The following is a 17,877-nucleotide window of genomic DNA, read 5'->3' as shown; positions in this document are numbered from 1 at the left end:
GGGACAGAGTGATCTCCTGGACGAGTTTCGATCGCCTAGATGGGTCGGAGAGGAATTTCCCAGATTTTTTCTCCCAAATTGGCCATTGGGTTTTTTAATCTGGTTTTTCGCCTCTCCCGGGAGATCACATGGGTTCGGGTGGGATGGAGAGTGATAGTAGATTTGAGGTTAGGATCAGATCAGCCATGATCTTATTGAATGGTGGAGCAGGCTCGAGGGGCCGAATGGCCTGCTCCTGCTCCTATTTCTTATGTTTTTATCAGCCATTCCTGATCGCTATCCAGCAACCAACGTTCACAGCCAACGTTCCCCGTAAGCTGCACGGCCGGCAGCGCTCCAGGGAACCCGTGCAGCCGGCTTTTCAATGTAAAAACCGCGCATGTGCGGTATTTTGAAGGGGCCAAAAAAAAATTACAGGGAACATTGAGCACAGCTAAGCTCAATCCTGTCGTTACCTAAGGTCCGCTCATGTGGACTTCCAGTAGGGGTTGCTGGATAGCGATCAGGTACGGGAGCCCTGGCTGATAAGAACATAAGAAATAGGAGCAGGAGCAGGCCATTCGGCCCCTTGAGCCTGCCCCGCCATTCAATAAGGTCATGGCTGATCTGATCTTGGCCTCAACTCCACTTTCCCGCACCCCCCCCCATAACCCGTGACTCCCCGGTAGCTCAAATATATGTCAACTCCTAACCCAGGGGCACTGAAACCAACACGATGGCCCCCACCCCTGCCCAGCTGAGGCCAGCTAACTCAGCACCGACCAAGGAGTAAATCTGAGGCTGGAGGACACTGGATTAATTAGCTGTTCCGTCAGGGGATCTCATTAACAGTTTCCTTCTAGGCATCATTCTCCCTGTGCCACAAATTAAGGCAATTCCTAGATCAGATATCACAAGTCTAACAAATTCTGATGTAAAAAGCTGTATTGAAATTCCAAGGACAGAAGGATGTAGCAGCAGGACTTGGGGGGACGTGCTGGCACTTTCCGACATCATTCAGATCACGGCTATGATGTCAGGAGATGCCTGCGGAAAACCTGGTGGCTCCCCACAGGGAGAGAGAGACAGCCAGAAGGCAAGTTCGCCTGGGCTGCACTCACTCAGAAACTCATCCACTCACGGGCAGCTCCGCCAGAGGCCTTCGACCAGGTGGCGCACACAGTCTCAATCGCCAGAATATTGTGCGTCACACGCAGACAGGGGAGATGGAGAAATTAAACCTTAAATCAGCAAAGAGACCCTCAAAACAGGATGATGTTGAAATTGCTTGTGGATATACTGGGAACAAATTTCTCACTCACGCTGAGCTCTGCGACCCATAGTGGTCTGAATTTAAATTTAGACTTGGCTGATAGGCTTTGTATTATTTTTAGTCACAACTGCCTCCACTGGTGATTTAGAGATGATCTTCAACTAGGACTACAGAGACAGTGGTGACTCATACCAGATTCCAGTATTAATGGACAGGTGTTCCATTACTCCTCAAAGGAATAACACCCCTACCAAGTAAGTTTACAGGTTTGCTTCATACTATCAACACTTTCACATAAGCCTAAGAGGGAGGCCATGAGTCATTTGTCCAAACATTAACAGTTGACTGGGCTGGACAACCAGAATGTTTATCTTGGTAGGTTTTGTAGATGCTCTCGTGTGCTGGACAATTGGAGAGAGGAGGGGTCTTGAACTGTGGATCCAGTCTCAATCCTGTTCTTTCATGTTTGTCCCACAAGTGTGCCACACCCAATAGTGGAGCACCATCACACTGATCAAAGATAGGAGACGAAGAAACACGCAAGAATTGAAGAGAACAATGGTTTTGCTTCCGATAAACGAAAATGTATCCACGGGTCAGGTGTACTTTAATGCATTTTTCCTTTCTCTGGCTCTTTCTCTACATCGTATACCGTTTCCCAGAGATGGGAATAGGAAAGACCTACCAAACCTCATAGTACAATTTTCGAGTAGGCTTCTTTGAATTCTGCAATGATAGCCCTGCAAAATTCGCTTGTACTTTTCTTGCAAGGCTTTGCACATGTGGAATGTAAGGGTGCATTTACACTACAATGACAGCATCAATGTGAAGCATTTTTCCTTTGCACCCACAGTCTGATTCTACTGTCAGGAGAAAGGGATCTCATTCTATTTCAGAATCAGTTCAGCATCACTATGAAATAGTTTCAATGCTAACCTTCTGGAGTGTGAATGCACTGTAACGTAGGAACAGAAGGAGGCCATTCAGCCCTTCAAGCCTGTTCCGCCGTTCAATGAGATCAGGACTGATCCGTATCTTAACTCCATCCACCCGCCTTGGCGTCATATCCTTTTATACCCTTGTCTAACAAAAATCTATCAATCTCAGAATTGAAATTATTAATTGAGCTAGCATCTACTGCTTTTTGTGGGAGATAGTTCCATACTTCTAACTTCTCTCCTGAATGGCCTGGTTCTGATTTTAAGGATATGTCTCATTGGATCAGTATGTTGAGGAACTAGCTAGGGAACAGGCTATTTAAGATCTAGTATTGTGCAACAAGAAAGGATTAATTAATAACCTTGTAGTAAAGGGGCCATTAAGGAAGAGTTACCATAATATGATAGAATTTTATATTGAGTTTGAAAGTGATTTAGTTAAATCCGAAACTAGGGTTTTAAATCTAAAAAAAGAAAACTACATAGGTATGAGGGGCGAGTTGGCTAAGGTAGATTGGGAAACTACATTAAAAGATATGATGGTAGACAAGCAATGGCTAGCATTTAAAGAATTAATACATAATTTACAACAAACATACATTCCTTTAAGGCACAAAACCCACCACAGGAAAAGTGGTCCAACCGTGGCTAAAAAAAGAAGTTAAAAATAGTATTAGATCAAAGGAAGAGGCTTATAATGTTGCCAAAAGAGCAGTAAGCCTGAGGGTTGGGAGGATTTTAGAATTCAGCAAAGGAGGACCAATAAATTGATAAAGAAAGGGAAAATAGAATGAGAGAGTAAACTAGCAAGAGACATAAAAACAGACTGTAAAAGCTTCTATAGTTATGTAAAAAGGAAAAGATTAGCAAAAGTAAATGTGGGTCCCTTACAGGCTGAGACAGGAGCAATTATAATGGGGAAGAAGGAAATGGCAGAGAAATTAAACAAATACATTGGGCTGGATTTTACCAGCCCTGAGGAGGGGGGTCTGGAGGTGGGACTGCTGGGAAAATCAAAAAGAATGGGAGCGGGTCCCAAACCCGGTCCCAACCCGCCTCCAACCAATCTTCCTGGGAGTCGGGTACCCGATTTGCACAGGGACCCGACTCCTAGCAGCAGGAAGAGGATTATAGCCACTTAACTGCCTGTTAACAGGAAGTTAACAGGCATTTAAGAGGCTTTTTCCCATTTTGAGACTTCTGCTGCGGGCTTCTGGACGCCGGGGAACCCCGTTAGGGTAAGTGAGGCATGCTGTGGGTCTGTTGTAATGTTTGTGTATAGTTGACAGCTGCAGAAGTGGTGTGAAGGTTACAATGGGACACTGGTGAGTATCAGAAGTAAGGAAATGTTGGGAAAGTCATTTTTAATGTGTTTAGATTTTTCTGTAGGTGACAAGCTTTGAAGTGTTTGTGTGGCCTCACCTTATTGGGAGAAGTGACAGATTGCTTCTATACCTTCACCTACCATCTGTTTCATCCTAAGGAGAGAGTCATTGGAGAGCCTGGGTGCAAGGGCTCACCTTTGTACAGTGATTGTCAGTGTTTGACAGCACCTCAATGCTGTCAAACACTGTCAAATCATCTGTCAAAAATAAATGGTTCATGTCCCTTTAAGAAAACCGGCAGACAAAGTTTGAAGAAATTAGTATTAATAAAAAAATAGTACTGGAGAAATTAATGGGACTGAAAGCTGATAAATCCCTTGGACCTGATGGCCCGCATCCTAGGGGTTTGAAAGAGGTGGCTATAGAAATAGTGGATTGTCATTTTCCAAAATTCCATAGATTCTAGAACGGTTCCCACAGATTGGAAGGTAGCAAATGTAACCCCACTACTTAAGAAAGGAGGGAGAGAGAAAATGGGGAACTACAGACCAGTTAGCCTGACATCAGTTGTGGGGAAAATGCTAGAATCTATTATTAAGGACATGGTAACAGGGCACTTAGAAAATAATAACAGGATTGGGCAGAGTCAACACGGATTTATGAAAGGGAAATCGTGTTTGACAAATCTGTTATAGAGTTTTTTGAGGTTGTAACTAGCAGGATAGATAAGGGGGAACCAGTGGATATGATGTATTTGGATTTTCAGAAGGCATTCGATAAGGTGCCACACAAGAGGTTATTAAACAAAATTAGGGCTCATGGAATTGGGGGTAATATACCAGCATGGATTGAGAATTGGTTAACAGACAGAAAACAGAGATTAGGAATAAACGGGTCATTTTCGGGTTGGCAGGCTGTAACTAGTGGGGTACCACAAGGATCAGTGCTTGGGCCCCAGCTATTCACAATCCACATCAATGATTTGGATGAGGGGACCAAATGTAATGGCCCAGAAATTCGGGTCTCCACGGGTGAGTACGCACAGGGTACTCACCCGTAGGCCCAATGGAAGTGCCGGTTTTCTGCATGCACTGCGCATGCGCGGGAAACCGGCACTTCCGTTCCTCTGAAAGCAGGGGTTCAGAGGTCGAACGTGTGCGCAGGGGAGGCTGCGCGTGCGCATCAAACTTCGTTTTTCTTTACAGGTTTTCACGCGAGGGTAAGCCTGCAGGATTTCGAAATATAAAAAGCAGGCGTAAGGCCTGCTTTTTACAAGGTAAGTGGTCAATTAATTAAAATTAAAACATTTTTTCCACAGGTTTATTATTTTTAAATACTTTAAAGCAAGGTAAGTTTATTTTTAGCCCCGTTAGAATATAAAAAAAAATTCAAAAATTTAAATTATTCTTTAAAATAGTTATTTAATGTAATTTATAGTTCATTTAAAAAGTGTGATTTTTAAAAAATTTATTTGAAGGTTTACTGCTATTTTGGGGCCGTAGTATTTATAAGTCTTGACAGGTCTTCCTGTCAATACTTATGAATGGAGCATTCCCTGCTCCGATTGGCTGCCCATGGCCCACGTGATCCCAGGGGACGCATCGAACTAACTGCACCCCTGGGATACACAAGCACTGCGCGCCGGCAGCTGGACCAGGCCCCGGATCGGAATTCTATGGGGCCCTACAGCTCAACTGCCGGCACGCAAGGTAAGTGCAGGTCGGGGGCTTACACCCGCGGGAAGCCCCCGACCCGAATTTCTGGGCCATTATATCAAGTTTGCTAATGATACAAAACTGAGTGGGAATGTAAGTTGTGAGGAGGATGCAAAGAGGCTTCAAGGGGATATAGACAGGCTAAGTGCGTGGGCAAGAACATGGCAAATACATTAAAATGTGGAGAAATGTGAAGTTATCCACTTTGGTAGGAAAAACAGAAAAGCAGAATATTTTTTAAATGGTGAGAAATTGGGAAATGTTGGTGTTCAGTGGGACCTGGGTGTCCTTGTACACAAATCACTGAAAGTAAACATGCAGGTACAGCAAGCAATTAGGAAAGCAAATGGTATGTTGGCCTTTATTACCAGAGGATTTGAGTATAAGAGTAAAGACGTCTTACTGCAATTATATAGGGCCCTGGTGAAACCACACCCGGAGTATTGTGTACAGTTTTGGTCTCCTTACCTAAGGAAGGATATACTTGCCATAGAGGGAGTGCAACGAAGGTTCACCAGACTGTTTCCTGGGATGGGGGGATTGTCCTATGAGGAGAGATTGAGTAGACTCGGCCTATATTCTCTAGAGTTTAGAAGAATGAGAGGTGATCTCATTGAAACATACAAAATTCTTAGGGCTTGACAGGGTAGATGCAGGGAGGATGTTTCCCCTGGCTGGGGAGTCTAGAATCAGGGGTCACAGTCTCAGAATAAGGGGTCGGCCATTTAGGACTGAGATGAGGAGAAATTTCTTCACTCAGAGGGTGGTGAATCTTTGGAATTCTTTACCCCAGAGGGCTGTGGAGGCTCAGTCGTTGAGTATATTCAAGACAGAGATCGATAGATTTTTGGATATTAAGGGAATCAAGGGATATGGGGATAGTTCAGGAAAGTGGAGATGAGGTAGAAGGTCAGCCATGATCTTATTGAATGGCGAAGCAGGCTCGAGGGGCCGAATGGCCGACTCCTGCTCCTATTTTTTATGTTCTTATGTTGTCCTAGACTTCCCCACCAGCGCCAAAAAATTCTCTCTATCTACCCTATCCATTCCTTTCAAAATCCTAAAAACCTCAATCAAATCAACCCATAACCTTCTATATTCCAGGGAATACAAGCCTAGTTTATGTAATCTCTCCTCATAATCTAACCCTTGGGGCACTGGTAACATTCTGGTGAATCTGCACTGCACTCCATCCAAGGCCAGTTATTTCCTTTCTAAGGGTCGGTGCCCAGAACTGTACACAATACTCCAGGTGTGGTCTAACCAGGGCTTTCTATAGCTGTAGTAAAACTTCCTCCCCTTATATTCTAGCTCTCTAGTTATAAAGGCAAATATTCCATTAGCCTTTTTAATTACTTTTTGTACCTGGCTACTACATTTTAGTGATCTGTGTACATGGACCCCGTACATGTTTTTAGCTTTTCACCATTTAAACAATACTCCGATCTGTCCTTTTTTGGTCCAAAATGGATGACCTCATACTTACCTGCGTTGAAATCTAACTGCCACTGTTTTGTCCACTCACTTAATCTGTCAATGTCCCTTTGTAGTTTTACGCTCCTGTCTACACTACTTATTATGCCACCAACCTTTGTATTATCGGCAAACTTGGATGTATGGCTCTCTATTGTGTTATCTAAGCCATTAATGAATACAGTGAATAGTTGAGGCCCCAGCACAGATCCTTGTCACTTCCTTCCAATTCAAGTTCAACACCATTATCCCTACTCTCTGTCTTCTACCACCTAACCAATCTCCTAACCAGGTCAATAGTTGGCCTTCAATTCCACGAGCTTTAATTTTAGCTAACAGTCTCTTATGTGGAACCTCATTGAAAGCCTTCTGGAAGTCCATATAATCTACATCCATAGACATTCCCCTGTTTGCTACTTTAGTTACTTCGTCAAAAAATTAAATTAGATTCTGACATGAATCAGTCATTCATGAAAGAAAAACTTATGAAATAATACTGAGCGGCCTACGGGTGGCGCTGTCCAGGGAGAGTATAAATACTCGGGTACGGGCCCAACTTGCGCAGGACATTTTTAACAGGAACTAGTGAAGGACACAACTAGACCTCCATGTTGTAAAACAGTTGATTAAAGCTTTGTTTAACGCTTAGACCAAGTGCCTCGTAGTTTTCTTACGTCAGGTTCGTTAGACCTTTTGCAAATCCTAAACTGGATGACAACACCCAAACTGACTCTCATCAGGAGATGCACGAGGCTGGACTGGAACGACTCACCCTCACATTCCCTGCCACACATTGCGCTGCACTACGGCAGATGAGGGACTCGCTGTGTAAGTATTCCAACCATAAATATGCTTCCTTCACAAGAAATCCCATGACTGTGGAGATCACAATCCAGATTTCAACACTCACAGCAGAAACAGGACATGTGGATTTTGAAGCAGTAAGTCCACAAAGCAGATGCCAAGTACCAGTTTTATGCAGCTGCCTGTTAGATGACAGGGGGGCAAAATACATGTCGAGAACTGCCTTGATGTAATGCTGCAGAAAGTATTCCCAGACAGACAAATGGGCACAGGCAAGGAACATGCGGAGAGAAAATATAAAGATAAAAGTAGGAGTGGAATTGTGTGTAAAGCTTAGTGTGAAACGGGAAGCACTGATAACTTCTGCAATAACACTAAAGTGCAACTCAGTCAGACAATAAACCAATTTGGAAGTGGAAAGAAATGTGGGCAAGGCAGTTTCCGTCAATGTGCTGACTAAAATGCTTTAGGTATCCGTGCGAAGAACCGTTGCAGTGTCTGAAAATGTACTGATTTGAGGTGATTAGGGAAGAGGAAGGGCACAAAACTATGGAGGAAGCTTCTGCTATTCACTGTAGGGTAAATTCACCGATCCCCATTACTAATGAGGAGTCAGGAGACAGGGCTACAGTACTGTGGCACTGATTCGCCAACTGTGGTAAACCACTGTTTGTATTCCACTGTGTACATGCCTGGACATGCCTCGGCTGACTCCTCCCACAAGTCCTAGTATAAAGGTGACTGCTCCCCAGCCCTTTGTATTTCTGGACCGGTCGACCACTCGAGGCAGACCTTCATTCTTTTGTTAATAAAAGCCTTTAGTTACTCTCTTAACTCTCAGTCTTTTATGAGTAATTGATAGCGCATCACCAACCCATGCTACCTTTCATTAACGGGAGTGTGGGATCTGTGAATTTATCAAAATCATAACTACATTCTTCATAATCACATTTGATGCTGAGGGGTTGTTTCCCCTGGCTGGAGAGTCTAGAACTAGGGGGTATAGTCTCAGGATAAGGGGTCGGCCATTTAAGACTGAGATGAGGAGGAATTTCTTCACTCAGAGGGTTGTGAATTTTTGGAATTCTCTGCCCCAGAGGGCTGTGGATGCTGAGTCTTTGCGTATATTCAAGGCTGAGATAGATTTTTGGACTCTAGGGGAATCACGGGATATGGGGATCGGGCGGGAAAGTGGAGTTGAGGTCGATGATCAGCCATGATCTCATTAAATGGCGGAGCAGGCTCGAGGGGCCGAATGGCCTACTCCTGCTCTTATTTCTTATGTTCTTATTTACGATTTCACCACTAAAAGCAAACAAAAGGAACTTAATTTCCTTCATAGTGTTCAAGAGGCATAGTGGCATAGTGGTTAGCACTGTTGCCTCACAGCGCCAGGGACCCGGGTTCGAATCCGGCCGCGGGTGACTGTCTGTGTGGAGTTTGCACATTCTCCCCGTGTTTGCGTGGGTTTCCTCCGGGTGCTCTGGTTTCCTCCCACAGTCCAAAGATGTGCAGGTTAGGTTGATTGGCTATGATAAAAAAAAATTGACCCTTAGTGTTAGGGGGATTAAATACGTGGGGTTACGGGGATAGGGTGGGATATGTGTTGGTGTAGGGGTTATGGGGATTGGGAGGGATATGTGTTGGTGCAGGCTCGATGGGCCGAAATGGCCTCTATCTGTACTGTGAGGTTTCTGTTTCTGTGGTTCCAAAAATCTGGCCTCAAGTGCGTCGCAACATTAGAATAAGCAGTCAGGTCATAGAATCATCGAATCCTACAGCCATTCGGCCCGTCGTGCCTGTGCCGGCTCTTTGAAAGAACTGTCCAATTTAGTCACACACTCCAGCATTTTCCCCATTGCCCTGCAAGTTAGTCCTCCTCAAGCACATGTCCAATTGCCTTATGAAAGTTCCTATGGAATCTGATTCGACCACCCTTTCAGGTAGTGCGTTCCAGACCTCTGTGCGAAAACAATTCTCCTAATTTCCCCTCTCGTTCTTTTGTCAATTATTTTATATCTATGACCTCTGATTACCTACCACTTGCCAGAGGAAGCAATTTATTCCTACTTGCTCATAATTTTGAAAACCTCGATTAGGTCTCCCCTTAACCTTCTCTGCACCAAGGAGAACAATTCTCCAATCTCTCCATATAACTGAACTCCCTCGTCCCTGGTATCGTCCTGGTAAACCTCCTCTGCACCCTATCCAAGGCCTTGACATCCTTCCTAAAGTGTGGCGCCCAGAATTGTACACAATACTCCAGCTGAGGCCTAACCAGAGATTTGTAAAGGTTTCGCGTAATGTCCCTGTTTTTGTATTCAATGCCCTTATTTGCAAAGCCAAGTGCCCCGTACGCTTTCTTAACTGCCTGATCAACTTGCCATTGTCAAAGATTTGTGAATATGCACCCCCAGGTCACTCTGTTCTTGCACCCCCCTCAAAATAGCACATTTGGATTATACTGCCATGTTGTTTCTCCCAAAGTGCATCATTTCACACTTATCCACATTAAATTGCATCTGCCATGTGTCTGCCCATTTCACCAGGCTGTCTACGGCCTCCTGAGGTCTGTTACTATCCTGCTCACTACGTTGCCAAGTTTTGTATCATCCCCAAACTTTGAAATTGTACTTCCTCTACCCAAGTCCAGGTCCTTTATATACGAGAAAGCAATGGTCCTGGTACAGACTCCTGGGCGACCCCACTGCATACTTCCCTCCAGTCAGAAAAACATCCATTCACCTCTAATTTCTGCCTCCTATCCCTTAGCCAAAATACATAGCCAAGTTACCACTCCCCCCCCCCTTTAATACCATGTGCTGCTGTTTTCCAAATAAGTTTGTTATGTGGTACTTTAACAAATGCCTTTTGAAAGTCCACGGGGGAAAAATTCAGTTGATTTGCGCCTCCTGTTAGCGCCCTAAGGCCTGCAGTACTGCGGCGCGATGTGCCGACGCACATGGCGCTGCGGCACGTAGCGCTGCGATATTCACTCGTAGCGCCCCAAGAGGAAGGCAGGGCCCTTCCAGTAGCCCCCCTCTGTCATGAATCTTATCATTCATGAAGAAATGACTCATGAAGTTACACTGGGCGGCCAGCTGGTGGCGCCGTCCAAGGAGTATAAATACTCAGGTGTGGGCCCAGCTTGCTCAGGACGTTTTTGTAACCAGGAGCTAGTGATGTAACTAGAATCTCATGGTTTTGAAACAGTTGATTAAAGCCTTGTTTTATGCCCAAACCAAGGGCTCAGTAGTCTTTTTACATCAGCCCCCACCTCCCTCTTGGGGCGCTACCAGTGAAGTTAGTGCCCCAAAGGGGGCGCGACCCAATTTTGCCCCCCATATACAACATCTACTGCATCAACCCACTCTGTTACTTCATCAAAGAACTCAATCGGGTTAAGGGATATGGGGAGAAGGCAGGGACAGGGTACTGAATTTGGATGATCAGCCATGATCTCATTAAATGGCGGAACAGGCTCGAGGGGCCGAATGGCCTACTCCTGCTTCTATCTTCTATGTTTCTATGTTAGTCAGACACGATATACCTTTAACAAATCCGTACTGGTTATGCTGTATTAACCCATGTTTCCCCAAGTGAGCTTCTCCAAGTGAGAATTAATTTTGGCATGAAACATTCTCCACCTTACACGTCAAGCTGCATTTCCAAAGATGAGTATTACAAATTATCACATAGGATACCTTGCTACTACTCCACAGTGCATTACTCCTCAATGTACAATGCCATTGCTGCACCCCCCAACCCCCACCAAAAAAAAATCAGGAATACAGAGTCAAAGAAAATAATCAGAGTTGATTCAGTCTGTGTGCTGGTAGTACTGACATGAAGATTGTGGGCCGTGTCTCCAACACACAGTCCACCAGGATCCCAAAATACATCATTTGCATAATAAGTCGATGCCAATTACTTTTTTTGGCTTTCATTTTTAACAAATATAATTAAAATAAACTAACAGAGTTCTGCATGCGTTGCTTTGCATAGAAACATAGAAACATAGAAGATAGGAGCAGGAGTAGGCCATTCGGCCCCTCAAGCCTGCTCCACCATTCAATGCGATCATGGCTGATCATCCAAATTCAGTACCCTGTCCCTATTTCTCCCCTGAATTGGCCTCTACTGCCTTCTGTGGTAGAGAATTCCACAGGTTCACCACTCTCTGGGTGAAGAAATTCCTCCTCATCTCTGTCCTAAATGGCTTACCCCTTATCCTTAGACTGTGACCCCTGGTTCTGGACTCCCCCACCATCGGGAACATCCTTCCTGCATCTAGTCTGTCTAGCCCTGCTGTGGCTCAGTGGGTAGCGCACCTTGCCTTTAAGTCATGAAGGTTGTGGGTTTGAGGCGGGAGCATAAAAATCAAGGCTGACACTGTCGGTATTGCCGTCTTTTGGATGCGACATTAAATGTCTGCTCTCTCAGGTGGATGTAAAAGATCCCATGGTACTATTTCGAAGAAGAGCAGGGGGAGTTATCCCCAGTGGCGTTGCCAATATTTATCCCTCAACCAACATAACAAAAACAGATTTTTTGGTCATTATCACGTTGCTGCTTGCTGTGCGCAAACTGGCTGCCGCGTTTCCTACATTATAACAGTGACTACTTGCATTTCTACAGCGTCTTTCACGACCTCAGGACGTGAAGCAGCAATGTGATAATGATCAAAAAATCTGTTTTTGTTATGTTGGTTGAGGGATAACTATTGGCAACGCCACCGGGGATAACTCCCCCTGCTCTTCTTTACAGCCAATGAAGTACTTTTGAAGTGTAGACACTGTTATAATGTAGGAAATGCAGCAGCCAATTTGCGCACAGCAAGCTCCCACAAACAGCAATGTGATAATGACCAGATAATCTGTTTTAGTGATGTTGATTGAGGGATAAACATTGGGCAGGACACCGGGGACAACTCCCCTGCTCTTCTTCAAAATAGTGTCGCGGGATCTTTTACGTCCAGCTGAGAGAGCAGACGGGGCTTCGGTTTAGCATCTCATCCGAAAGCCGGCACCTCTGACAGTGCAGCACTCCCTCAGCACTGCACTGGGAGTGTCAGATTTTTGTGCTCAAGTCTTTGAGCGTGGGACTCTGAACCCACAACCTTCTGACTTAAAGGCGAGAGTGCTGCCCACTGAGCCAGGGCTGGCACTGAGGGGCTGAATAGTTTACTCCCGTCCCTATCTTCCTCTGACTGTCAGATATGGAAGCCGACAGAACGGCCCCGCTCAATTAGTTCAGCCTTATCCAAAAAAAAAATGAATCAAATTGCTCAGCAACATTTGGCCAATATTTATCCCTCAATCAACATCACAAAAAACAGATTATCTGGTCATTATCACATTGCTGTTTGTGGGACCTTGCTGTGTGCAAATTGGCTGCCGCGTTTCCTACATTACAACAGTGACTAAAATCAAATCACAGAAACCCCACAGTGCAGATAGAGGCCATTTCGGCCCATCGAGCCTGCACCGACACATATCCCACCCGATCCCCGTAACCCCTGCACCAACACATATCCCACCCTATCCCTGTAACCCCACGTATTTAATCCCCCTAACACTAAGGGTCAATTTTATCATAGCCAATCATCCTAACCCGCACATCTTTGGACTGTGGGAGGAAACCGGAGCACCCGGAGGAAACCCACGCAAACACGGGGAGAATGTGCAAACTCCACACAGACAGTCACCCGAGGCCGGATTCGAACCCGGGTCCCTGGCGCTGTGAGGCAACAGTGCTAACCACTATGCCACGACTACTTGCATTTCTATAGCGCCTTTCATGACCTCAGGACGTCTCAAAGCGCTTTACAGCCAATGAAGTACTTTTGGAAGTGTGGTCACTGTGGTAACCAGCGTTCACCTGCAGGGTTACTTTAAAACACAGAATTTCCCTGGCAAGCATTTCACTCTTTTAAAAAAAAACTGACTTCTTCCACTAATTGTTGCATTTGGACGGACAAACTGCTTCGCTTAATCTTTGGGTAGAGCTACACTTGCCTGTATTTAAAAAAAAACTTCCCAAAAACAACTCAGGTTTAAGCAGAGTCTGTGACTTCCTTTCACAATGCTTGCAATTCAACATCATGGCCTGGAAATCTGTCTCAGGCGGTGGCACAAAGCGGGCGGTATCGGATCGCCCCCCGCCCCCGTTATACCCAGCGCCTGATATTCAGTTCCACTGCAGTCAAGGGACACATATATTTTCTGTTCTTTTTTTATTAAAAAACACAAGTTCTTTCATGCACAGTTGCACAATGAATTACTCGCGATGGTAATCACACCCATAAACTACAGTCAGGACACTGGAAATAGCAACTGCCTTTTTCAAAATCAAATGCAAGTCAAGGCCTACAGTGTCTTCAGAATCAGAGAGCTTTCTCGGGAGTTAATGAACAGCAGTTGACACGATTTGGTCTCCGTAGAATTAGACAAAAGCTGACTTTGATCAAAACAAACGGATCTCAACTTCTGCCTTAAATAGCTTCACCCACAGTCATCCTCAGATGCAAATGATTTTTTAAATCCCATTTCAAATCCAGCTTCCTCCCCCTCCCCTTGTCTATCCAGCTACCATTTTCTTATTCAGGCAGTTGTGGCTCAGTGGGCAGCACTCTTGCCTCTGAGTCACAAGGCTGTGGGTTCAAGTCCCACTCCAGAGACTTGAGCACATAAAGCTAGGCTAACACTCCCAGTGCAGTGCTGAGGGAGTGCTGCACTGTCAGAGGTGCCGTCTTTCAGATGAGACATTAAACTGAGGCCCCGTCTGCTCTCTCAGGTGGATGTAAAAGATCCCATGGCACTATTTCGAAGAAGAGCAGGGGGAGTCATCCTCAGTGTCCTGGTCACTACTTATCCCTCAACCAACATAACAAAAACAGATTATCTGGTCATTATCACATTGCTGTTTATGGGAGCTTGCTGTGCGCAAATTGGCTGCCGCATTTCCCACATTACAACAGTGACTACACTTCAAAAGTACTTAATTGGCTGTAAAGCGCTTTGAGATGTCCGGTGGTCGTGAAAGGCGCTATATAAATAAATGCAAGTTTTTCTTTTCATGAGGATGGGATCAGCTTCTCGGAGATGAGATTTACCCACAGGGTCAATGTTATTCCACCAGTGGCCAAGGTGGGACCTGTCCATGAATGACGGAGGCTAGCCTTAACCCTAACCCGTCATTTCTGCTAATGGGACTTGCTCTAATGAGTCGGACCTGTCTAGAATTCACAGAACGAATCCCACAAGGCGGGGGGGGGGGGGGGGGGGAGTCGAGTTAATAAGGGAAACTGATACCAGATCTGTGAGGTGAAAATAAAACTATTAATAATGTAGAATACAGAAAGGTGGGTTTTCTTCCTCTTGGAACGTGGACCACTTTCCATACCTCAGGAGCCTACTATCAACAAGGGCAGACATCGACGACGAAGTCCAACACCGCCTTCAGTGTGCCAGTGCAGCCTTCGGTCGCCTGAGGAAGAGAGTGTTTGAAGAACAGGACCTCAAACCCGGCACTAAGCTCATGGTCTACAGAGCAGCAGTGATACCCGCCCTGCTGTATGCCTCAGAGACATGGACCATGTACAGCAGGTACCTCAAAGCACTGGAGAGGTACCACCAATGCTGCCTCCGCAAGATCCTGCAAATCCATTGGCAGGATAGGCGCACCAACGTCAGTGTTCTCGCTCAGGCCAACATCCCCAGCATTGAAGCTTTGACCACGCTCAATCAATTCCGATGGACGGGTCACATTGTCCGCATGCCCAATACAAGACTCCCAAAACAAGCGCTCTACTCGGAACTCCGACACCACAAGAGAGCCCCAGGTGGGCAGAGGAAACGCTTCAATGACACCATCAAAGCCTCCTTGAAAAAGTGTAACATCCCCAGCGACACCTGGGAATCCCTGGCCCAAGAATGCATAAAGTGGAGGAGAAGCATCCGGGAAGGCGCCGAACACCTCTAGTCTCTTCGCCGGGAGCAAACGGAAGCCAAGCGCAGGCAGCGCAAGGAGCACACGTCAACCCAAGCACCCCACCCAGCCGCCCCTTCAACCACCGTCTGCCCCTCCTGTGACAGAGACTGTAGGTCCCGCATTGGACTCATCAGTCAGCTGAGAACTCATTTTTAATGTGGAAGCAAGTCATCCTCGGTTCCGAGGGACTGCCTAAGAAGAAGAGGTACTAACTGATCTCCTCCTGGCATCTTCTGCCCACAGCAACCATCTGCTGCGATGCCACAACCGCCTGCCTACAGACCCGCAGACTGCCAGCCCCGGCCACCGAAAGGTGCCCTGTGGGCAGGGACCTTCCACTGGGCAAACCAACTATTTGCACCCTTTCACCTTGGCATGGGGCATTCCCCCAGCACCAGCCCCCACACCAGCTCTGCGTCTATCGGCCCGGCCAGAGAAGATTAAGGTCAGTCTGAAATCTGGCACAACTTCAAAAAGTACCAGGAAAATACAAATGCTTTCGCCCACTCCACAAGAGCTGATCCACTCCAGCTTATAGTAATCGCCACTTAAAACATTGCTTCAAAATGTCAGCGAGAACTTCAAATAATTAGACAATAATTAGATTTACCGTCCAATTAAAAAAAAACACTTGGGCAATGAGTGCCTTAAGAGAAACCCTGGAGGTTCTGGAGAGGCCAGTGCTATTTGCTGTTACCCCCAGTAACTCACCGATCTTTGCTATTACCAGGCACAGGAGTGCGCTGAAAGTGGATAACAAGACAGCGGAGTATTTCCTTAAAGTTCGAGCCATGTTCTTCTCGCCTTCTGCCCGTCCAGCCCCCAAGCCAGTGATTTCCCAGCAGGAGCAAGCCAGGCGTTGCCTCTGCTTTAAGAGCGCAGGGAGCGATGCATCTTGCCCTTTAAAACTTCGCTTCAAAGGAAAGGGAGGTAAGGGGGAGTGCAGATTCCGGGTGCAATCGGGTCAATCCACCACTGTACCCTGCAATCTGCACACACACACACACACGATCGCTGTTTGCCAGGGCTGTCCTTCCTGGTGCGGTTCCGTTTCTCGCCCATTCATGAGCCAGAGGCTGCAGCGACGCATGCGCGCACCCCCCCCCCCCCCCCCCCCTTGCTCAGCACCTTTGTGCAATGCACTGAAATCTGTCCTGTCACAACAGAAAGGACTCGCACTTCCACAGCGCTTCTCCAGCGACCACCGGACGTCCCAAAGCGCTATTGCTGCCAATGAAGTACTTTTTGTTTTGCAGTGTGGTCACTGTAAATAGCTAGAGGCAATGCCGGAAGCACTCAGCAAATGCCAGGCAGCATCACTGGAGAGAGAGAAACAGAGTTAACGTTTCAGGTCTGGGACCCAAAATCTGTTAGCCTTTTCCAGTTCTGATGAAGGGTCCCCAGACCTGAAACGTTAACTCTGTTTCTCTCTCCAGGGATGCTGCCTGTCCTGCTGAGTCAGTCCAGCATCTTCTGTTGTTATTTCAGATTTCCAGCATTCGCAGTATTTTGCTATTGTGTTAGTGTTTGGTTCACTGCCACCTCTCTTCCAGGAATGCCCACCTTGAAGAAGTCCTGCTCCTCCCTCCCACGGGATTTCCGTTTGTCTCTTCAACCTTGTTCATCTTCATTGCTTTCGCTTTCCCTTCTCGTGTTTGATCAGGTATCTGATGAAGGGTCACAGACCTGAAATGCGAACTCTGTTTTTCTCTCTCTCCACGGATGCTGCCTGGCCTGCTGAGTATTTCCAGCATTTTCTGTTGTTATTTCAGATTTCCAGCATCCACAGTATTTTGCTATTGAGATAATATCTAGATTGAGGCTTCAGCACAGGGTTGAGGAGTGACTGCACAGTTGGAGGTACCGTCTTTCAGATGAGACGTTAAACTGAGGAACTATCTATCTGTTCAACTGGCACTTTTTTTAAACAAGTGCAGGGAGTTCTCCCAGTGTCCTGGGTGACGTTTATCCCTTTACCAACACCACCAAAACAGATTAACTGGTTGTTAATTGGGACACCTTGCTGTATGCAAATTGGCGGCCATGTTTGCCCACATAACCATGATGGCCACACTTCAAAAATAATTTGTGGTCTATGAAATGCTTTGAAAGAAAGACTTGCATTTCTATAGCGTCTCTCACGACCTCAGGACGTCCCAAAGCACTTTACAACCAGTAAATTACTTTTGAAGTGTAGTCACTGTTATAATGTAGGAAACGCAGCAGCCAATTTGCACACAGCAAGCTCCCACAAACAGCACTGCGATAATGACCAGCGAATCTGTTTTTGTTATGTTGATTGAGGAATAAATATTGGTCAGGACACCGAGGATAACTCCCCTGCTCTTCTTCGAAATAGTGCTGCGGGATCTTTTACA

At 46.0% G+C, this 17,877-nt stretch overlaps 1 protein-coding gene across 3 annotated transcripts in view; it reads right to left on the bottom strand.

Moving 5' to 3' along the window:
* Positions 1 to 16,568, bottom strand: part of LOC147097984 (disintegrin and metalloproteinase domain-containing protein 9-like) — a 141,373-nt gene extending 124,805 nt beyond the window's left edge. For all 3 annotated transcript variants that reach the window (XM_085971177.1, XM_085971178.1, XM_085971179.1), the window contains exon 1: positions 16,211 to 16,568. In XM_085971177.1, the coding sequence (XP_085827303.1) occupies positions 16,211 to 16,292 (82 nt within the window). In that variant the 5' untranslated portion in view covers positions 16,293 to 16,568. The remainder of the gene's footprint in view (positions 1 to 16,210) is intronic.
* Positions 16,569 to 17,877: the final 1,309 nt, after the last annotated feature.

This window comes from Somniosus microcephalus, chromosome 30 (genome assembly GCF_052327205.1).
Source record: "Somniosus microcephalus isolate GS21.2 chromosome 30, FLI_Smic_1.0, whole genome shotgun sequence".
Taxonomy (NCBI): Eukaryota; Metazoa; Chordata; class Chondrichthyes; order Squaliformes; family Somniosidae; genus Somniosus; species Somniosus microcephalus.
This window is presented reverse-complemented; position numbering and strand designations above follow the sequence as displayed.